The 18,104-nt window shown below is 41.6% G+C and overlaps 3 protein-coding genes across 7 annotated transcripts; 1 reads left to right on the top strand and 2 right to left on the bottom strand.

Annotated features, from left to right (window-relative positions):
* Positions 1-3,751: 3,751 nt before the first annotated feature.
* anks3 (ankyrin repeat and sterile alpha motif domain containing 3) lies at positions 3,752-10,081 on the bottom strand. Of its 2 annotated transcripts, none has more exons than XM_034859840.1 (16): positions 9,979-10,081; positions 8,986-9,182; positions 8,702-8,900; positions 8,103-8,224; positions 7,941-8,022; positions 7,697-7,814; positions 7,446-7,595; positions 6,937-7,038; positions 6,667-6,782; positions 6,418-6,573; positions 6,204-6,328; positions 5,436-5,577; positions 4,657-4,930; positions 4,504-4,575; positions 4,328-4,419; positions 3,752-4,247 (listed from the first exon to the last, which is right to left on the bottom strand). In XM_034859840.1, exons 2-15 carry the CDS (start codon positions 9,150-9,152, stop codon positions 4,337-4,339), a joined length of 1,908 nt encoding a protein of 635 aa, XP_034715731.1. In that variant the 5' UTR covers positions 9,153-9,182; positions 9,979-10,081; the 3' UTR covers positions 3,752-4,247; positions 4,328-4,336. The 2 variants fall into 2 exon arrangements, with proteins under 2 accessions (XP_034715731.1, XP_034715732.1); XM_034859841.1 differs by having other exon boundaries at positions 8,986-9,206; positions 9,979-10,051.
* Positions 10,082-12,363: 2,282 nt separating this feature from the next.
* Positions 12,364-14,595, bottom strand: c21h8orf33 (chromosome 21 C8orf33 homolog). Of its 2 annotated transcripts, none has more exons than XM_034861042.1 (5): positions 14,497-14,595; positions 13,323-13,792; positions 13,153-13,243; positions 12,830-12,976; positions 12,364-12,742 (listed from the first exon to the last, which is right to left on the bottom strand). In XM_034861042.1, the coding sequence occupies exons 2-5, from the start codon at positions 13,551-13,553 to the stop codon at positions 12,528-12,530; spliced, it is 684 nt and encodes a 227-aa protein (XP_034716933.1). In that variant the 5' UTR covers positions 13,554-13,792; positions 14,497-14,595; the 3' UTR covers positions 12,364-12,527. The 2 variants fall into 2 exon arrangements, with proteins under 2 accessions (XP_034716933.1, XP_034716932.1); XM_034861041.1 differs by having other exon boundaries at positions 14,267-14,538.
* A 1,402-nt stretch (positions 14,596-15,997) lies between these two features.
* Positions 15,998-17,978, top strand: h3f3d (H3 histone, family 3D). Of its 3 annotated transcripts, XM_034860736.1 has the most exons (5): positions 16,121-16,202; positions 16,300-16,304; positions 16,971-17,113; positions 17,271-17,424; positions 17,521-17,978. In XM_034860736.1, the coding sequence occupies exons 3-5, from the start codon at positions 16,986-16,988 to the stop codon at positions 17,647-17,649; spliced, it is 411 nt and encodes a 136-aa protein (XP_034716627.1). In that variant the 5' UTR covers positions 16,121-16,202; positions 16,300-16,304; positions 16,971-16,985; the 3' UTR covers positions 17,650-17,978. The 3 variants fall into 3 exon arrangements, with proteins under 3 accessions (XP_034716626.1, XP_034716625.1, XP_034716627.1); XM_034860735.1 differs by lacking the exon at positions 16,300-16,304 and having other exon boundaries at positions 15,998-16,202; XM_034860734.1 differs by lacking the exon at positions 16,300-16,304 and having other exon boundaries at positions 16,065-16,210.
* The last annotated feature ends 126 nt before the right edge of the window (positions 17,979-18,104 follow it).

An 18,104-nucleotide genomic window follows, 5' to 3' on the forward strand; every position in this document is an offset into this window, starting at 1 on the left:
TCTGTTTTGTCTAGTGCATTTAACAGATAATAGCTTCAGTTTCCGCATACCCTTTCTGATGAATCACAGTGAATGTAGACTGAATCCAGGTCATTTGAACTTCCACTTACCTTAATATTCTGTCGGCTGCACACTTTCACACCTGGCAGCTGCCCAGTTACATCTAGTCGTCTACCTTTGTGTGCTGAGCAGTTGCAGTGGAGCATTCAAGATACAAAGTCTTGCTCAAGGGCACCTTAGTGAGAGGAAAGAACAACTACGTATTCATATTTCCCAGCTACGCTTTACTCTCTTTGCCCTAGAAATCCCAACTGGCAACCTGCCAAATGTCTCTAGCCTCAAGTCTACCGGCTAGACACAAAGTGTGCTACTCAGTGTGTGGCTTGTCATAGCAATATAGTCATAGCTTGCTACGGGTGAGATACACAACCGATAAGTGTGGAAGCCAACAGAGACGACTTCTGTCTAGATAAAGCTCAACAGAACAGCTTTGTCTTGGGTGGAATTAGACTGTTTCCCTGTTCCATCCCACTACTGTGGAGCCTGATTGCAACTGGTTGGAGGATTTTACATCATAGTTGTCAGTTTTAATGGCAGACCCTCATGACACGAGTAAATTATCACTGAGAGATGAAGAATATTTTATCAGTCTAGTCTCAACTCTCAACACTGTTTATTTGCCCACATTTACATTTTGTACGCTGTTCAGCATCATAGGTGTTTGTGATCCTCTCCTGTCTGTCACCCTTTTTTATGACAGCTTAACATATCACTGGTACAGTAATCATCACCTTGAATAGAGTCCTATCGTTCCCATTAACGACTCTACAGTTGTCCCGTCAATCATGAAGGCCAAAGCAGTGATGTAGGAGGTGGGCGGGGTCTGTGCTAATTTAAAAACCTGGAGGCTGGAGCGTTTTTGGATCAGCTGTTAAAGCAAAACTCAGCCAACATCCACAAAGTGCCAAGGCTATTAACTGAGCAGCAACTGTCACACATCGGTTCCCAGGCACAATAGGGGATTTTCAGATGTACTCCTTATGAGAGCATCCCAACAATCAAGAGTGAAATCCCTGACTCATGAGGCTTAATCTGCACAGGACTGACACGTAGTTTTAGCAAATGAAATATAGGCTAGACGTCAGGCTAGACGTGCTGGGGACCTACAGAAAGCTGTACATTAAAGCCCCCATATAATGCTCATTTTCAGGTTCATAATTGTATTTTTGAGGTTGTACCAGAATAGATTTACATGGTTTCAATTATCAAAAAAATCACATTTTTGTTGTACTGCACATCAGGTCAAAGGTGACGCCAAATCCTCCAGCATCGAGCCTCCACAGGAGAGAAATCTCACTTATATACTATCTTTGTTGGGAGTCATACGTCCAGTAGCTAGGTAAAATCACATCAGATATCTTTTGTTTCTCCAACTTTGGTCAATTCATGTTAGGATTATCTGGGAGACTTCATCTAAATGAGGGCACACTTTTGGAATACCTGCGGAACAGAGACATGGAAGTAGGTCTTTTGTAGATTATGGTTCACCAGTGTTTGTTGTAGCCGTGTTTTGCCATTGAGAACAACCTAGCTTGCCAGCGTTAGCATGTTACGGTTAGCCACTGCATCCTGGCTAGTGACGTAGAAATCCGTGGAGATTTTGAACAGCTCATTTGGAGACTGAAGGCAGGACACATTCAAAAGACGGTATCTTACTCAAAACAGCGTGGAAAGTTTTTTCCCAAGTTTGTATGCATTTGGAAGCACCAGAGACACAAAATAACACCCCAAATCCAAGAAAAATGTTTTTTTTCATAATACGGGACCCATATTTATCAAGCTTTTCAAAAGTGCGATTTTAGTCTTGCGTGCTGGGAATTCAAGACATATACACCTAATTTCAAACAAACAAGTAATCAAATTTCTTAAAGCTAAGAATGACTCTCCCAGTTAATTTAAGATAGCTCAGGAGGTCTCTCAAGTGGTTAGTAGTTGCCAGTTGGTGCTTGTGATGGCACTGAGGAGACAGACGTGCGCAATTTTTTCAGGAGAGGAAGAATGCTCTTGAAATGAGCAGTTAATCAAACCGATTTAGGCTACAGTATATAGACACGTCATTTATCAGCACACCGGTTTTAAATGTTTAATTAAGACATGTTGGAAAATGTGTTTCTTTCATTTCTAATCTGTATGTCAGTGTATTCTCTTGAAAATCCTTTGTGTGTTGAATGTAAACTCCTCTTAGGAATTTCACCATTCAATGGGAATTTATCAGAGAATATTCTTATGTAAGCAAGTCTGTTCAGTGATGGGTCCATGCCTGTTGTCATCCAAAATCCTGTTTGTGGCAAAGCAAAGTGTTGTGAATCATCTCCAAGACTGACACTTAAAATAGTCCTACACTGTACTTAAATTTCGACTGAGATGCTTGATAACTAACTTTAATCGCAGCTTTGAGTAAAGAATTCTTTTACTCATAAGTCAATTCTTAGCAGTGTTCTTGTGATTAATTCTTAGGGGCGTAATAAATATGGGCCCAAACAATATGGTGTTTGTTAGAGACAGACAATATAATACTTTGTAAATGTCCCAATATATTCAAAACATCTGCTGAAGGCTAATGCAGAGCCCACCATGAGCAACATCAATAACATTCAAAGGTTTTATAAGAAGTAAAAAAACAAACAAACAGGACCAATTTTGCATCTGATTGGCTAGAACTTGTGGGTAGGTGTAAGTTCGATGATTGGTTAAGCCCAGCCCATAAAAACTATTAAACAGCATGCAAGTTCACAAGTATTTTTTAAATTTGTTGTCCTCATGATCGCATGCAGGAGATCCGGCACGGTGCCGGAATACTTTATGCATTGTGAATTAATCTCGGCACCACAAATCGGCATTAAGTCACATCATTTTGCCGTTGTCTGCTGCTTTTTTCTTTTTTTAAGATGAGAAACCGAATTCCAAATTTAAGTGCTGTGTAGACTACATTTTACTGCTTGACATCAGAAATGTTCTATACAAATTAACATGGAATTTCTCCTAAAAGGACTATGTTGCTGGTGCGTATTTGTTATTTTTTTCTATTTACTGTTTGAACAATGCTTGCACAACCACTCGTTATTTCACTTTTATATATACAGTATATAAGTAAAATTATCAAAGGTTGTCTTTCTTACAAGGATGTGCTGCTTCAACATCAGATTACATCCTTAAAAAAAGCTTTTGAATAAAAATTGGCTGTTGCATGTCAATTTTAAACGAATAGAAAAATGACATAATTGAAGCATCAACACTCAACTTTCAGCAAACAAGGTTTTAATTCAGGCCCAAATATATATATTAAAAAAAGGTTCAACACCAGTACACATGGATTAAAGCAGAATATTTAATTTCAATAAAAATATTGTGAAATTTTTACACCCCTTTTTTAATACATTTTGACTTTTTGAATTTTGAACAGTGCTCTGGAGTTATTGGAACGTTTGGATCACAGAGGTCGGAAACAATCCTATGCAAACTAGCTCTACAAATACTATAACCCTAATATTAGTGTAGCCTAATATTTGTCTGAAAATGTACTGAAATACCAAAACAGAATAAACATGCAAAAACAAGACAAAAACAATTGCACAGCATTAGAAATGTTGATGTAGAATTTGAATGGCAACGTTCCAAATGAAACTTTTAACTATTTGGTACAGGCCTAAACATAATGCATTGTTAATGATTAACTGACTTTGACTGATTTCTCTTTAAAATTCATTCAGCAGGACATTTATAACACTCAACATCATCGTACAAATTACAGGAATAACACCTTTTAGCTAGTTATTGACTACCAGACTCATTTTGAAAAATGTACCTCTTCATTTAATCCACATTTCATATAGGAAGAGCATACCATTGTTTTGTTTTTTTAGAAACATTTCACAGTATTACAGCCTCTGATCTGTGATCAGTCCCCCCTCATTGCAACTACTGGACTCTAGTACACACCAGCACAAGCGTGTGAGGGTCAGGTACCCTTCCTGCTCGTTTGTCGTTTCCCTGAAGTAGCTGCCGTCACCATTGGCCTTGTCCGCATCTGGCGAGCTCTGGTCCATCGGCCAATCCCGGAGAAACAGCAGGTCCACTGATTCACTCCTCGAGCCGCTCTGGTCAGGGCTGGCACTGCCCTTCTCTCATTTCAGTGAGATTGTTCAGGGTGGTTACATCACCCTCCGTCAAATATTGGTAAACCGCCTCTTAAAATAAAAGAAGCTAAAGTTATTTTCTCTAGTTTTAGCGGCTGTAGAACACTTGTTTTCATCCGATAAATACTAACCTGTAAAAGTTAAGGCCGTTCCCAGCTATCAGAGACTTTTTCCGGGGCACTCAGTCGCCTCAGACTGTGAAGCACAGTTTGCATGGTCCCAGCTACAACAGTGAAAGAAGCAGACACCAGCATTAGACTCCACTGACACACAACCACACGACTCACTGAGGATTACACCATCTTACCCAGTTCTTCTTCATAGGAATTCAGCTTCTTTAGTAGCTCTGCAACACTGGAGCGAGTCATGCCCTCCCCGGCTGCAACGAGAAGTAAAATCTTACTTTTTACTAAAATCGCAAAATGTACGGTGTTATCCAGCACAGTACATCTAAACCCACCTTTATTACCATTGTGAACTTTTGTTCTATCTTCCATGCCAGTATAAGATTTGCTATTCCCATCAGTAGTGAAACAGGAGAGCAGTTCAGTACTGCAGGCCCTGCACTTTGCCGCTGTGGCGCTCATTTCCTGAGTCAGCCGGTGGTTCTCCACCAGCTCTGCATGGACCCTCCTCCATGCCATCTTGTCTTCCATCAGACATCCCTCCATCACGTTACGCAGCTCCTTTTCCTGAGATACCTGGCTCTTCAGGCTCTCCGCCTCCTCAACGTGCTACATATGGACAGTTAGTTAAATGTGAGTAAAAGGTTTTCAGTTAAGTGAACATATTATGCTCATTTCCAGGTTAATAATTGTGTTTAGAGGTTGTACCAGAATAGGTTTATGTGGTTTAATTTTCACACCATATTTTGTTGTACTGCACATTACTACAGCTCCTCTTTTCACCCTTTGTGTTGAGCTCTCTGTTTTAGCCACTGAGTGAGGCATCACACTTCAATTCCATCTTTGTTGGAAATCGCACATGCGCAGTACCTAAGTTAGGACTGCTAGCCAGTCAGAAGCAGAATTGGACTACAATAAAGCTGTTTGGGAGCAGTTTGTGAACAGTGTCTTTCTTTTCTGTTGGAGATGGTAAGTCCCTTTGGGGTGTTTCACTTTGAAAACCTATAACGTGCATAAAAAGATATATAACACAATAACAGGAAAGGGAAAAAGCGCAATATGAGCAGAAATGTGAAATATGTGTGTGGCAGTTACAGTGAGAGTCTGTAGTTACTTTGTGTAGCTGAATGGCCATCTCCTGCATCTCAGCTTCAAGCTGGTCAGCATAAGCCTGTTCCAGAGCGTCGCTGGGTGGTCGAGCACTGCTGTGCCACCTTGCAATAGCCAAGGTCATCATTCGCTTGGGTCCAAACAATCTGGGGAGCACGAATGAATTCAGCATTTCATATTCACACTGTGCTGGCAACATAGCATCATGACAAACATACACACCAACTTTCTTCAGCCAAGTGGCCTGTTATCTGTACGCATTATGAGCTATCTGCGTGTATTTCTACGCTGTATACAGGGAACGGCAGTCTGCAACGTCACAGCGTAAACATACACGCCATGCTATAGCCACGGGGCGCGTTATCGCGAAACTACGTCACCCACAGGTTGTAGAAAAACAAACTGTTGGGTTTAGGAAAAGAAGAACAGGGTTGGCTTTAGTAAAGGAGAAAGACAGTTGAGTTTAATGAAAGAGCAATGGGGTTGGCTTTAGGAAATGCCACATGCGGGATACAAACCCCATTCTCCTGGGTGAAAGTCCTGCGTTTACCCATCCTTCTCTGCGCGGTTATTCGCCCTGTCATACTGCTCACTAATGCGTCAATTGACACACAATCGTAGGGTAATTTAAGTCAATGGAGGCGTTGATAAACATGCTAAAAAGCAAGAATGCGTCTTGATAACACGCCACCAATGCCATACGAATTGGCGTGTCATACATACGCCATTTCATGAGCTCAGTCTGGTGATGGAGTAGATGAGAGTCTCTTACGTGATCCCTATTTCTTTGAGATCATTTTCAGTCAGGGTGAGAAATATCCGCAGGTCAATGTCTTGCTCCTCGAGTACGGGAAGATACTTAGAGAAGCCAATTTGTTCCAAGAACTCTGCCAGATCCTACAGGAATGGAAGATTTTAGACCCAAGGCGGTCCACAGTGAACACACACACAAACACACACGGAGACAGACAGACAGACAGACATGCCTTTGGACCAGTGTAGGCAGGTGGAAGACCAGCATGTGTGAGCATCCCTGTACTGCTGGAGTGAGCTGCATCGTTGCTTCCACGGCGACTCTTGCCTTTTGATTGATGGCCCTTAGTTACTCTGCGAGAGCTGCTCTTTTTGCACTGGTCAGAGTCCTGGTGGTGAAAGGGACACCTGTCACAGAGATATCTAAATAACATCTAGTGTTTGACCCTAAATCCGTGGATTTGCTGTGCTCTTGTTTTCACCTCGTTACTCTCCACTGAGCCTTCCCAGTTGAGGCCAATCACGTGAGGCAGGCCTTCGCTACTGCTGCTGCTGCTCCTCATGGTGGGCATGTCATTGTCAAAGAATGGACTGTTATCTGTGGCGGTATTATAAAATACGGATTTGCTTTGGCAGGCACCCAGTGTAAGTGAGGACATTACTTATCTTAGATTGCAGTATTTTTTGTGGTCTATTTCTTTCAAAGACACCATTTCTATTAAGTATTTCAGATGTATTGGTGTGCCCCTCACCTCTGCTGCTATTGCTCTGGCCGTCCAGCTCGTTGATTGGTGAGGTCACGTCACGGTAGCAGATGCCCTCACTCGTCATGCAGCCTGGCGCTGCTGCAGGCTCTGTGAGGAGTAAAGCAGCATTAAACTTCTTCCCTACTCACGAGTTACTGGTTTCAAGGTACACCATGGTTTGAAAAAGTCGGTTTCAAAACCACTAACATTTTCTGTCCTACCGTTCCTAAGGTATGAGCTGTTTTTATGAGCCTACAAGGACATAATATTCAGTTTAGAAGTCCCTCTCCCTGCCAGTGTGAAGTGTTAAAATTAAAATACATTGTGTTAAATCTTCATTGAATCATCTGCTGTACATAAAGTAGTGCAAGTGTCAATCAACCTCCTTAACGCACAGACTGTATTTCCTTTTTAAAGAACTTTTGTGTAATTTGACTAACAACTGGAGCCACTACTCCGAACAAGTGACTGGTATGGATGCAGGTTGGCAGATTATATATGTTATGCAACACTACCACACAGCTTGCTGGTGCCTCCTACTCCAAACTTGGCAATGGCCTGGGGCCCATCATGGATGCTAACGCCTTTAGCCCGGTTTCGGCTTGGCCTTATCCGTGGGGGGGCACTGTCAGAGTCCTCAGAGGAGCTCAGGTCTTCAAAATGTCCTAACAGAACAGAAATTCCCAAAATAAAACGCAAACAAAGAATAAAAAACATTTTGTAAAAAAAAAAAAAAACTGACAAGTTGAGCCGTTGCAACAAGTACCTAGTTTGGTCCTTGGAGAACGTGAATCAATGAGACTGACAATCTTGGTGTAGCTGTACATCATGGCTAGGGCACGTGCAGTCTCTCCTTTGGTGTTGCGCTCGTCAACTTTAACTTTCTGTAAATTATTCAGAGTCGGGATGATAATGAATGATCTCTGTGTGAGCAGGACAACAAGCCCCTTCTTCGTGTCACATCATCACTTGTCCTCCGTGGCGTGCACATATAACCTACTCCTACTCACATGATCAAGCAGGTACTGAACAATGATTTCATGTCCAGAAGCAGCAGCCTCCATCAGGGGAGTGAAACCAGACCCTGGTTCTCTGTGGATGAAAGAGGGGGAAAATAGGAAAAAATCTGAATGAAGTGTTGCAGTGGTTTTGGGATGAATGAAGACACTTACTTGACATTGGCATCAGCATTGTTATCCAGCAGGAACCTGACCATCTGCTGGTGGCCTGTGCTTGTGCAGTGGAACAGAGCGGTCCAGCCTCGAGAGTCCTTTAGCTCCAACTCAGCACCGTGCTTTTGGGGTAAGAAAAACAAAATGCCTTTCATTCTCTGAATAACAATGTTACATAGAACCATTAATCTAACACATTATCAAGAAAATAAAAAACATAGTGTGGTTTGTTTTATTTTACAATGATAAAACGGTTTAGACGTAAGGCAACTAAACCATCCTTGTTGGTCATTTTAAAGCCAACATCTGGGTTTTGAGAATAACCCGCTAAACAGCTAACTTTTGCATTGAAAATGCATTTACGACAACAGTGTTTGCTCTTTGGGTTTGATTTTCTAATGACCCTTTTTATAAATGCAATGCTTTTCAGCAACAGACAAACCAATCACTCTGCATGGTGTTTTTTATCACTGAAGCGGGACCATGTTGCATGGTGATTTTGCATTCATAAATAAAACTTTTCTGAACACATGTTGTGTTTGGATTTCTGACTCCAACATAGGATGAACTTTTTACTGTGTGACTGAGGCATTTTGTACCTGAAGCACAAAGTATGCAATACTTTCATTCCCACAGCTTGCTGCCAGCATCAATGGCGTTAATCCTTTGGAAGTGGTAGCATTTACATTCACTCCTGCCTCCAGTAGGAGATTGGCAATGTTGTCATGGCCAATGTAAGATGCATACATCAGTGGGGTCCATCCTCCAATGTTCTTGCCATTCAGGTCCACCATACCTCTGGGGGAAAAAGAAAGATCCAAAAATTGTGGATGATACAAACACATCTGATGATGCGGTTATAATTTTTTTTTAAGACACCCACTTTTGGATGCACTCTGCCACCACGTCATACTGGCCGATGGAGCAGGCGGTGTGGAGGTCCAGAGGGACATCCAGCTCCTCAGGCCGCACCAGGGAGTCCCCCAGCCACAGGGAGAGGCTGGCACCCAGCTGCTCTGATTCACTGGCTTCATCACTTAGCTCAGACATTCTGCACGTCTTTACTCTCCCTCCACACACCTTAAAACAGAGGTGTTCCCGATACTGAGCACTAAAAGATGAAAGGTTTGAGATAAATACACAAATAACCCATATCATTCCAGATTATTGCATTCCTTGAGTTTCTCTCTTGTTAAAAAAGATAAGTTGTTTTTTCCTCTGAAAATTGAAATACCAATGTTAACTTCTTGTTAAAGAATCTTGTTTTTTCTGAACTATATGTTCTACATGTCTTCCTCTTTTCCGCAAAGCCCTGTCAAATGCAAACAGTGATGTTCCCATGTCCCAATTGAAAATGTCCACTCTTGTGGGTCAGTGGGTAGAGCGGGCACACATATACTTCAAGGCTAATGCCTCGAGGCAGAGGTCTAGGGTTCGAGTCCGACCTGTGATGATTTCCTACAGATCCTCCCCCTCTCACCTAGCTGCCGTATCGATTAAAGACGGAAAAGCCTAAAAGAATAATCTAAAAGAAAACGTCACACTCCATCGTTAGATGCATGGTTGCAACAACTTCTTCAATCCTTCCATACTTGTATGACGCATTTACGGTATTTCATCTTTCCTTGGTGCAGTCTTCCAAACATGCTAAATGGGACATTTTGTTCAATCAATGCTATTCCTCTGTGCCTTTACAAGCTCCAGCTTTCAACGTTACTCTTTAGCTAGCTCAGTGTTAGCTTTGCTAGATAACGTTAGCCCGACGTGAACGTCTCCCTACACCAACCTAATACACTATGAATGAAGCTAATTTACCAAACCACAAACTCAACTGAATATTATTTCACAAGCTGAATGTCAAAGATTTAAAACTTACAGGTAATATTAGTTTGTTGAAGCGACTGAAACTTTTTGGTTTTGTGTCACGCTAAATTGTGCTCGTGTTGAACCATGCCCCGCCTTTTCCTGTTTGACAGGTCCGGCTAAACTCTTTCAAGAGCACATACAGGAGAATGTCAGATAATTAAAATATCGTGCAAAACTTCATTTAGTTCAGTAATTCAACTTAAAAGGTGAAACTATTATATAGACTCATTACATGTGAAGCGAGATATTTCAAGTCTTTCTTTTAGAATTTTGATTATTATGGCTGACAGTTTATGAAAACCCCAAATTCAAAATCTCAGAAAATTAGAATACTGTGAAAAGGCTCAAACTTGTAGGCTCAAAGTGTCACACTCTAATCAGCGAATTAATCCAAAACACCCGCAAAAGGTTCCTGAGCCGTTTGCCTTTGAAACAGTAGAATTCACAAGCATGGGTAAGACTGCTGATCTGACGGTTGTGCAGAAAACCCTCCACAAGGAGGGAATGCCTCAAAAGGTAATTGCAAAAGAAGTTGGATGTTCTCAAAGTGCTGTATAAACGCACATTAATAGAAAGTTAAGTGGAAGGGAACATTTTGGAAGAAAAAAGTGCACAAACAGCAGTGATGACTGCAGCCTGGAGAGGATTGTCAGGAAAAGGCCATTTGCAAGTGTGTGGGAGCTTCACATGGAGTGGACCGAGGCTGGAGGTACTGCATCCAGAGCCACTACACGCAGACGGATCCTGGACATGGGCTTGTCAAGCCACTCTTGAACAATAAAATTACGTCAGAAACGTCTTACCTGGGCTGAAGAAAAAAAGACCTGGTCTGGTGCTCAATGGTCCAAAGTCCTCTTGTCTGATGAGAGCAAATTTTGCATCTCATTTGGAAACCAAGGTCCCAGAGTCTGGAGGAAGAATGGAGTGTTACCAAGATGCTTGAAGTCAAAACTGGTGTGAAGTTTCCACAATTTGTGTTGATTTGGGGAGCCATGTCATCTGCTGGTGGTCCTCTGTCCAGAATCAACGGAGCCGTCTACTAGGACATTTTAGAGCGCTTCATGCTCCCTTCAGCAGAAAAGCTTTATGGAGATGCTGATGTCATTTTCTAGCAGGACTTGGCACCTGCTCACACTGCCAAAAGTACCAAAACCTGGTTCAAGGACCATGGGCTTACTGTGCTGGATTGGCCAGCCAACTCGCCTGACCTGAAAGAGGAAGATGAGACCGAAGAATGCAGAAGAGCTGAAGGCCGCTACTGAAGCATCCTGGTCTTCCATAACCCCTCAGCAGGGCCACAGGCTGATAGCATCCATGCCACGCCGCACTGGCACTTGTAATTCATGCAAAAGGGGCCCAAACAAACTACTGAGTACATATGCATGATTATATTTTTATATTTCTGTTACATAACTTTTTGATTTTGAATTACGGGTTTGCATAAGCTGTAAACCATAATCAAAATTATAACAAATGAAGGCTTAAAATATCTTGCTTTACATGTAATGAGTCTATATTTTAGTTTCACCTATTAAGTTGAATTACTGTAATAAATTAACTTTTGCACAATATTCTAATTATCTGATTTTCACCTGTACGCTAATATGACTGGCCAATGTTATCTTAAACTCATTGCGTCAACCTGTAGGAACATATTTACATTTGTATGTTATTATCTCATAGGCACTGGTTCCCAGGGTTAGGAACCCTCAAAAATCAGGATCCTTTCAAAATCAGACACTGACAGATACAATCTGATACAGATACAATCTGTCAGTGTCTATTAAATTTCGGATTTTAAAACTTTGGAAACAAAATACATATACTTGGAATACTAGACCCTTTTGCCGTCTCAAGCCTCCAAAATCCTTCAAAAGAAACAATCTGAGAACCAAAATAAATCACACTTTGTCAGACTGCTCGCACCTCCTGTCCACACCAAGACCTGTAAATATGAGCACAAGTAGACATGGCTTCATTGTGAGGGGTTACAAGCCAAAAAGATAGGGAACCACTAACAAAAGGCACTTTTATGCTAGGATGAAGTGCCACTGTTTACATCATTCTTTTGTCAAAATTAGCAGATGTGTTTAATAGGTATAAAATAAAGCAGGTCATAATTAACAGAAATAATTACCAAACAAACTTTTATAACCTCTTTGACCACCACCAGGGGCGTAGCACAACATTCTGGGCTCTGTAGAAGGACATTTTCTCCCCGCATCCCCCCTGCCCATGCTAGCATATTTTCGGGCCCTCCTCACATGAGGACCATGGGTACTCAGTCCTCTTTTATCCCCCCCAGTCCATTACCCCTGACATCACCCCAAAAAAACCCACCATTGACCTGACCTGAATGTAGTAGCTACTGATGAGGAAAACGAAAAAAAACAACGGAAACAAAAATACAAAACCTTTTATTTAGATATACTGGGTGGCACAAGCAGTCAGCAATTCAACATTTTGAATGTGTTATTTTACGTGTTGGCATTGGTTTTCTCGCAGCTCACAAACCACAGGCCCAACGTTCTGTTTGGTGAAATTTGTCCTCAGGGTAAATCAGAGAAAATTGAAGCGAAACTCCTCCTTTGAGGGAGTAAAGACAAAAGCTGGAGAGTCCCCCTGCGTCCGTGTTGTCAGGTGTGTGTGCTGGGCTCCAGTTTGTTGACGGTGCTCCTCTGTGGCTGGTGGCTGGCTTTTGACGTCAGCTCTCCGGTGGAAAACAGACTTCTTTGGAGAATCCGACACTAATTTGACCCGACCTGATGCAACTTCTGTTGGAATTGGAGAAATCTGTCAATTAACCACACTTTGGCCAAACCTAGAACTTCTCTTAAAAATCATATTTAAAACGCACTCACCACCCTGAATGAGTTTATACTGCTTGCGCTTTTCCTCTTCCATTTTCTGCCTGTAATCTCCCGTCATGGCTCTCATCACCTGCCTCTTCTTGGCCAGTGGAGCTTTGGAGCTTCGTAGAGTCTTCAGGGCACGAGAGGCTTCCTCGTCTGCGTGGAGAATGCTATTAACATATGTACTGTATGCGCTACACATGCGCATTTGTAATACTACATACAATAAAGTAGCTTACACTATATTTTTGGTCACACTAGGCTTTGCATGGACTAAGTAATCATATATTTTGTATGAACAGGTCAGATGAAGTAGAAATTAAATGTTATACTCTGTTTCGGTGTGCTCTTCTGGGACTTAATTCCCAATTCCAGCTGCTCGACGCACCAGTCCAGCTGTCTGTTCAGCTGCTCCTCTGCACTCTGCAAAACAGTCACATTCTGACATAGAATCAACTGGAACCCACCATGATTACTTTAAAGGAAATTATTTCGTACTGACCAGCTCTGTGTCTTCGCCTCCTTGACACCCCTCAGCTGAACAAGGCGTCTGCTGTGATTCGGTGCTATCTAAGTGTTTTTTCTTTCCAGATTTCTTCTTCTTCTTCTTTGCTTTTGATTGCATTGACGGCTCAGGAGGGGAGTTAACCTGCTGCGGCGGGGAAGGCATTTCCTCTTTGATACGTTGTTGGCTGCCTGGAGAGGAAGTGTCTGGGGTCTCTGTTGTCTCCATGATTTCCACAGGTGGAACAGGAGGAATTTGAAAGTTGAAGGCAAATGCAGGGTCCTGTCTCGTAAAGGATATCCGGCTTGCGGTTGGTTGGGTCACGTCTGATGGAGATGTCGTCTCCGGAAGTGCTGGACGGTTGTCAGGGACGAAGTTGAATCTAAAGGTGTTGTCACTGCGATGCCAGAGGGGATTCTCAGCTCGATCGTTGACAGGAACAGAGCTGTTTGACTTTGGTTCAATATCTGTGTCTCACACACACACACACACACACACACACACACACACACACATATTAGGATAACTGTCCTTTGGGGGCATTGCATTGACTTAGAATTGCATTAATTACCCCCAAACGTATTCTAACTTTAACTGAAAAAGATACATGAAAATGTATAAAACAATCAAACATCAGTGAAAACCTTTTAAGCCCGGTGGCAGCCAGTTTGTAAATGTGTGTGAATGGTTCCCGTACTATTTAAAAGCACTTTGAGTACTCGTTAAAACTAGAAAATATAAAAACAGCCGATTTACCTTACATTTATTTTAGTTACAATATTTAACTAACGGAATTGTGCAGACAAACTGAGTCAAGTCATTTAAATCTACATTTTGTTCCTCAAATACGGCCTATAATAGACCACACAAGTGCGTCCAGCAAGGCTCATAGAAAATGCGTTTAGCTTGTGCTGTGTCCGTCCAGTTCTAACGCAGCCTACCTATTACCAGCAGCCTTGGCTCGCTCATGCTGGTTCTTCCAGTGTTGCAGGTTTTCAGCTGAAAGGTGCTTGTTAGACGGAACTATTTTACTCGACGCTCCAGGATACAGACACGCTCAGCGGAACATGCTTAAGCTGTTAGCCAATATTTGTAAAATACTCCTATTTGCTTAGTTTCCGTGAAATCATGTTGTGTTCATCATAGACATGTCTATGGTGTTCATACTTACAACCGGTGTCGCATGAGAACAGGTCCGTCTGGTAATATTTCCCCAACGCCTCTCGTTCCGCTTGGTGGCGTTCGCATCATGACTAAAGGCTAGTTTACTGACTGGATTCATTTGACAAAACAACGTTTTCAATCACTGCAAACAAAAAAGATTCGTACGCAGACCGTATAGTCTGATTTGATGTTTTTTTTCATATATAAAATTTCAACAAAGACATTGAAAATGGTAAATAGGATAAAGGAAATTATTAGGGCTTAATTTCTTAATTTTAAGAGTATGAGTAAAAAACAAATTAAAAAACACAAGGGACTGCGAGAGAATATATGGCAACGTGTAAATACAAAATCAAAAACAGGTGTAAGCAATATAAAGATGATAGCAACTACAGTAAACCAGATAAACAAATGTGCTATAGTAAAAGGCTATCAAGGTAAAGTTCCAGGTTCTTGGTTATGTGCACAACAATAGTTATTCGAAATAGTTGTACGAAAAGTATTCGTTGGCAATGACAATCTTAAAGAAAAACGTAAGAGCAAAACAATCTAATCTTATCTCGTGCAAGTTAATATAGGGCAAAAATATAAGCAAATAAGATATAATGTAAGTAATATAAATATATGATACAATTTGTGTAGACAGTATTGTAAATGTATATTACTAATGTAAAAAAAAAAGAATTTGGTAAGTATATGCATTATGAGAAGTAAATAGGCAATACGTGAAAAATATGTATATATTTGGATCCGCTTCCAGATGAACTCTCCTCTTTAATTACAAGCACGGGTGTTGTCCTAAAGAAATGTGAATGTAAATGAACAGTCCGGGGTGTTGCCGAAACAGATGTCCAGATGCTCAGAAAGCAGTGCGGACTCCACACATGAATGAAACAGAAGGATCCCTCAAGGTCAGCAGAATAATGCTGAATTTGTCTGGGTGATCTGTACAGTAACTTGACAGCTTGTGTTTTTTCTATGCCATTAGTGGGTATAAAGAGATTTGTTCATGCAGCTAATGCAGCTGCTTGGTTGGTTTCAAAAATAGAACATTATTTCCTTAAAACAAGTCTATGGTGAGTTTTCTTTTCATTTTTTGAGGCGTTCAGATTATAGCCAAATATGGACAGAACAGCTGGCTTGGACTAGACTGATGCAAATAAAACTGCATCCCGAACAGAATATGCCCTGTATTGATCTTGGATAGGATGATGCCTTTTCCATCATTGCCTGACACTGACCACGCTTGAAGCTGAACTGGTGATTTCTACACATAACTAGCATTTCTGTTGTTTACCAAGACAGCATTGTTTCCCGTTCGTGCCATTCAAAGAAAATAAGGGGATTTGAGGTCGGTGAGCACTGTAATTGATTTGATCAATCCTAAGGTCGTAGAACCAATTGCTAATTCCAACATTGTGCGGACTAAGTTTTGGGTTCATGAATAAATGCAAACCATGTCGACACTTCCGTTTAAAATAATAAGGCACTTCTTGTTTCATTCTACTTTAAATGCAGAGATAGTGATCCTCCTTATTTCCTCCACTCAGGGATTTGACTGTGGTCCAGTCCTGTTGGCTCAGGGGCGGGACTTGAAGCAGCGCTCCTCTCAGACTATAAATGCCACCTCCTGCATGTACACCCCCACAGTCAATATAGTCAACCGACGCATTGCGAGGATACGCTACTTTCCCGGAAAGAAAACACAAAAAGGTAGAAGTGTGAGCGTTAATGAATAGAATCGCATGTTTCTACATTTGGTGTTGATAGCTAAAGTTATTTACTATATGGTGCTCTCTAATTTCGTTAGAAACGGTAGTATAACGTTGGACTTAGTAAGTCACTTGAAAACAAAACCGCGCGCGCCATAGTCAGTCGGCTAACTGCTAGCTACATTTGGGATACTCGTACAAACTTCACTTCAAATAAACACGTTATTAAAGTCAAATTTACGTTTGGGGTTTAGCATCACTTGAATGGCCATATCAAATGGGCTTAGATGACTTCTGAGGCTTATTATTGACTGTGTTAAAGCCTAGCTAAGTGGTAGCTAGCTGGCGCCATTTTGCATCGGTCGGTGCTAGGTTTTAAAAGTGCTCGCTATCGAGAGCAAAGAAACGTGTGTGTATCCCGCAGCTTAATGGTGGCGCGGCTGGCAATGGGCTTGTTTTGTATAGATAAACCAGTCGGCGTATCGTCACAGGTTAGACCATGTCTGCACATTAAGAAACGTCCCTTGAAAAATTGAGCTGCCGCTAATACCATTTCTAGTAACGTTATCGTTGTTGCTGAAAAATATATACAGAGATTATTGATTTTGAGTGTATAACGCTAGTTATAACCGAGTGCCAATTCTGGTGTTGCTACAGTAAACAAATTTGACTGGGGTAGCAATTGGTCCACTTAAAAGTAGCGTATTAAGAACAGTAATAATACGTAATGAAATGTAATTCGTTGTTGGCCTCATCTTTTTGTTTCCAGACCTGCAGGTGAAGTATGGCTCGTACCAAGCAGACCGCTCGTAAATCCACCGGAGGAAAGGCTCCTAGGAAGCAGTTGGCCACCAAAGCTGCAAGGAAAAGCGCGCCATCCACAGGCGGAGTGAAGAAGCCCCATAGATACAGGTATACATGCTTTGCTCAGGTTTGTTAGTGGTGGTGTAGCAAGTCTATTGTTATTTGCAAATGTGAGGCAACAATAAGAGTACACATGCAATATTTAAAAAATATTAAGTAGGTATCGGTCCCCACAGTGTTTCATTGGGTTCATTTGTTGTTGTAGGCCTGGTACTGTTGCTCTGCGTGAGATCCGTCGGTACCAGAAGTCCACCGAGCTGCTCATCAGGAAGCTGCCTTTCCAGCGCCTTGTAAGGGAAATCGCTCAAGATTTCAAGACGGATCTGCGTTTCCAGAGTGCAGCTATTGGCGCTCTGCAGGTGAGATGGCACTTAGTCTTTTTACATGTCTAGGTATTGTTTTTCATGTATTCTTCCAACTAAATGTCATTACTTTGATTTCTCCTCCTCGTATAGGAAGCCAGTGAGGCCTACTTGGTTGGACTGTTTGAGGACACCAACCTGTGCGCTATTCACGCAAAGAGGGTTACCATCATGCCCAAGGACATTCAACTGGCCAGGCGAATTAGAGGAGAGCGTGCATAAATGATTCATTGGATTTTATCTTTTTAGTGGGGGGGGGGGGGGGGGGGGTTGACTGGGACTTTTTTTAAGTCTTGGAACTATTACCAGCATGTGTACCACCTTACTTGCAGTTTCAGGCTTGTTTTCCTTTTTTGTACTTTCTTTTCACTTGACTTTCTCAAACTGTCATATTCACTATAGAATAGAGCTTCATATCTGTAAATGCTAAAAACGATATTCCACTGCCTTTCTCAGGTTTGCATACTATTCTAGAATCCATACCTTGTTGTTGTGTGTGCATGCCACAGGATTTCTTGTTGTGCTGTAAATAAACTTTCCGCTACCTCAAATTCTGAATTTTTTAAGAGTATATGCTTTGGATATGATTAGCATTATGTTTAAGTGTAAATTTGCAAATGTTAAAGCAGGTCAAGCAGCATCAAATCATGTAATAATCCCCCATTGCTAAGAAGGTG

This window comes from Etheostoma cragini, chromosome 21 (assembly GCF_013103735.1).
Source record: "Etheostoma cragini isolate CJK2018 chromosome 21, CSU_Ecrag_1.0, whole genome shotgun sequence".
Classification (NCBI taxonomy): Eukaryota; Metazoa; Chordata; class Actinopteri; order Perciformes; family Percidae; genus Etheostoma; species Etheostoma cragini.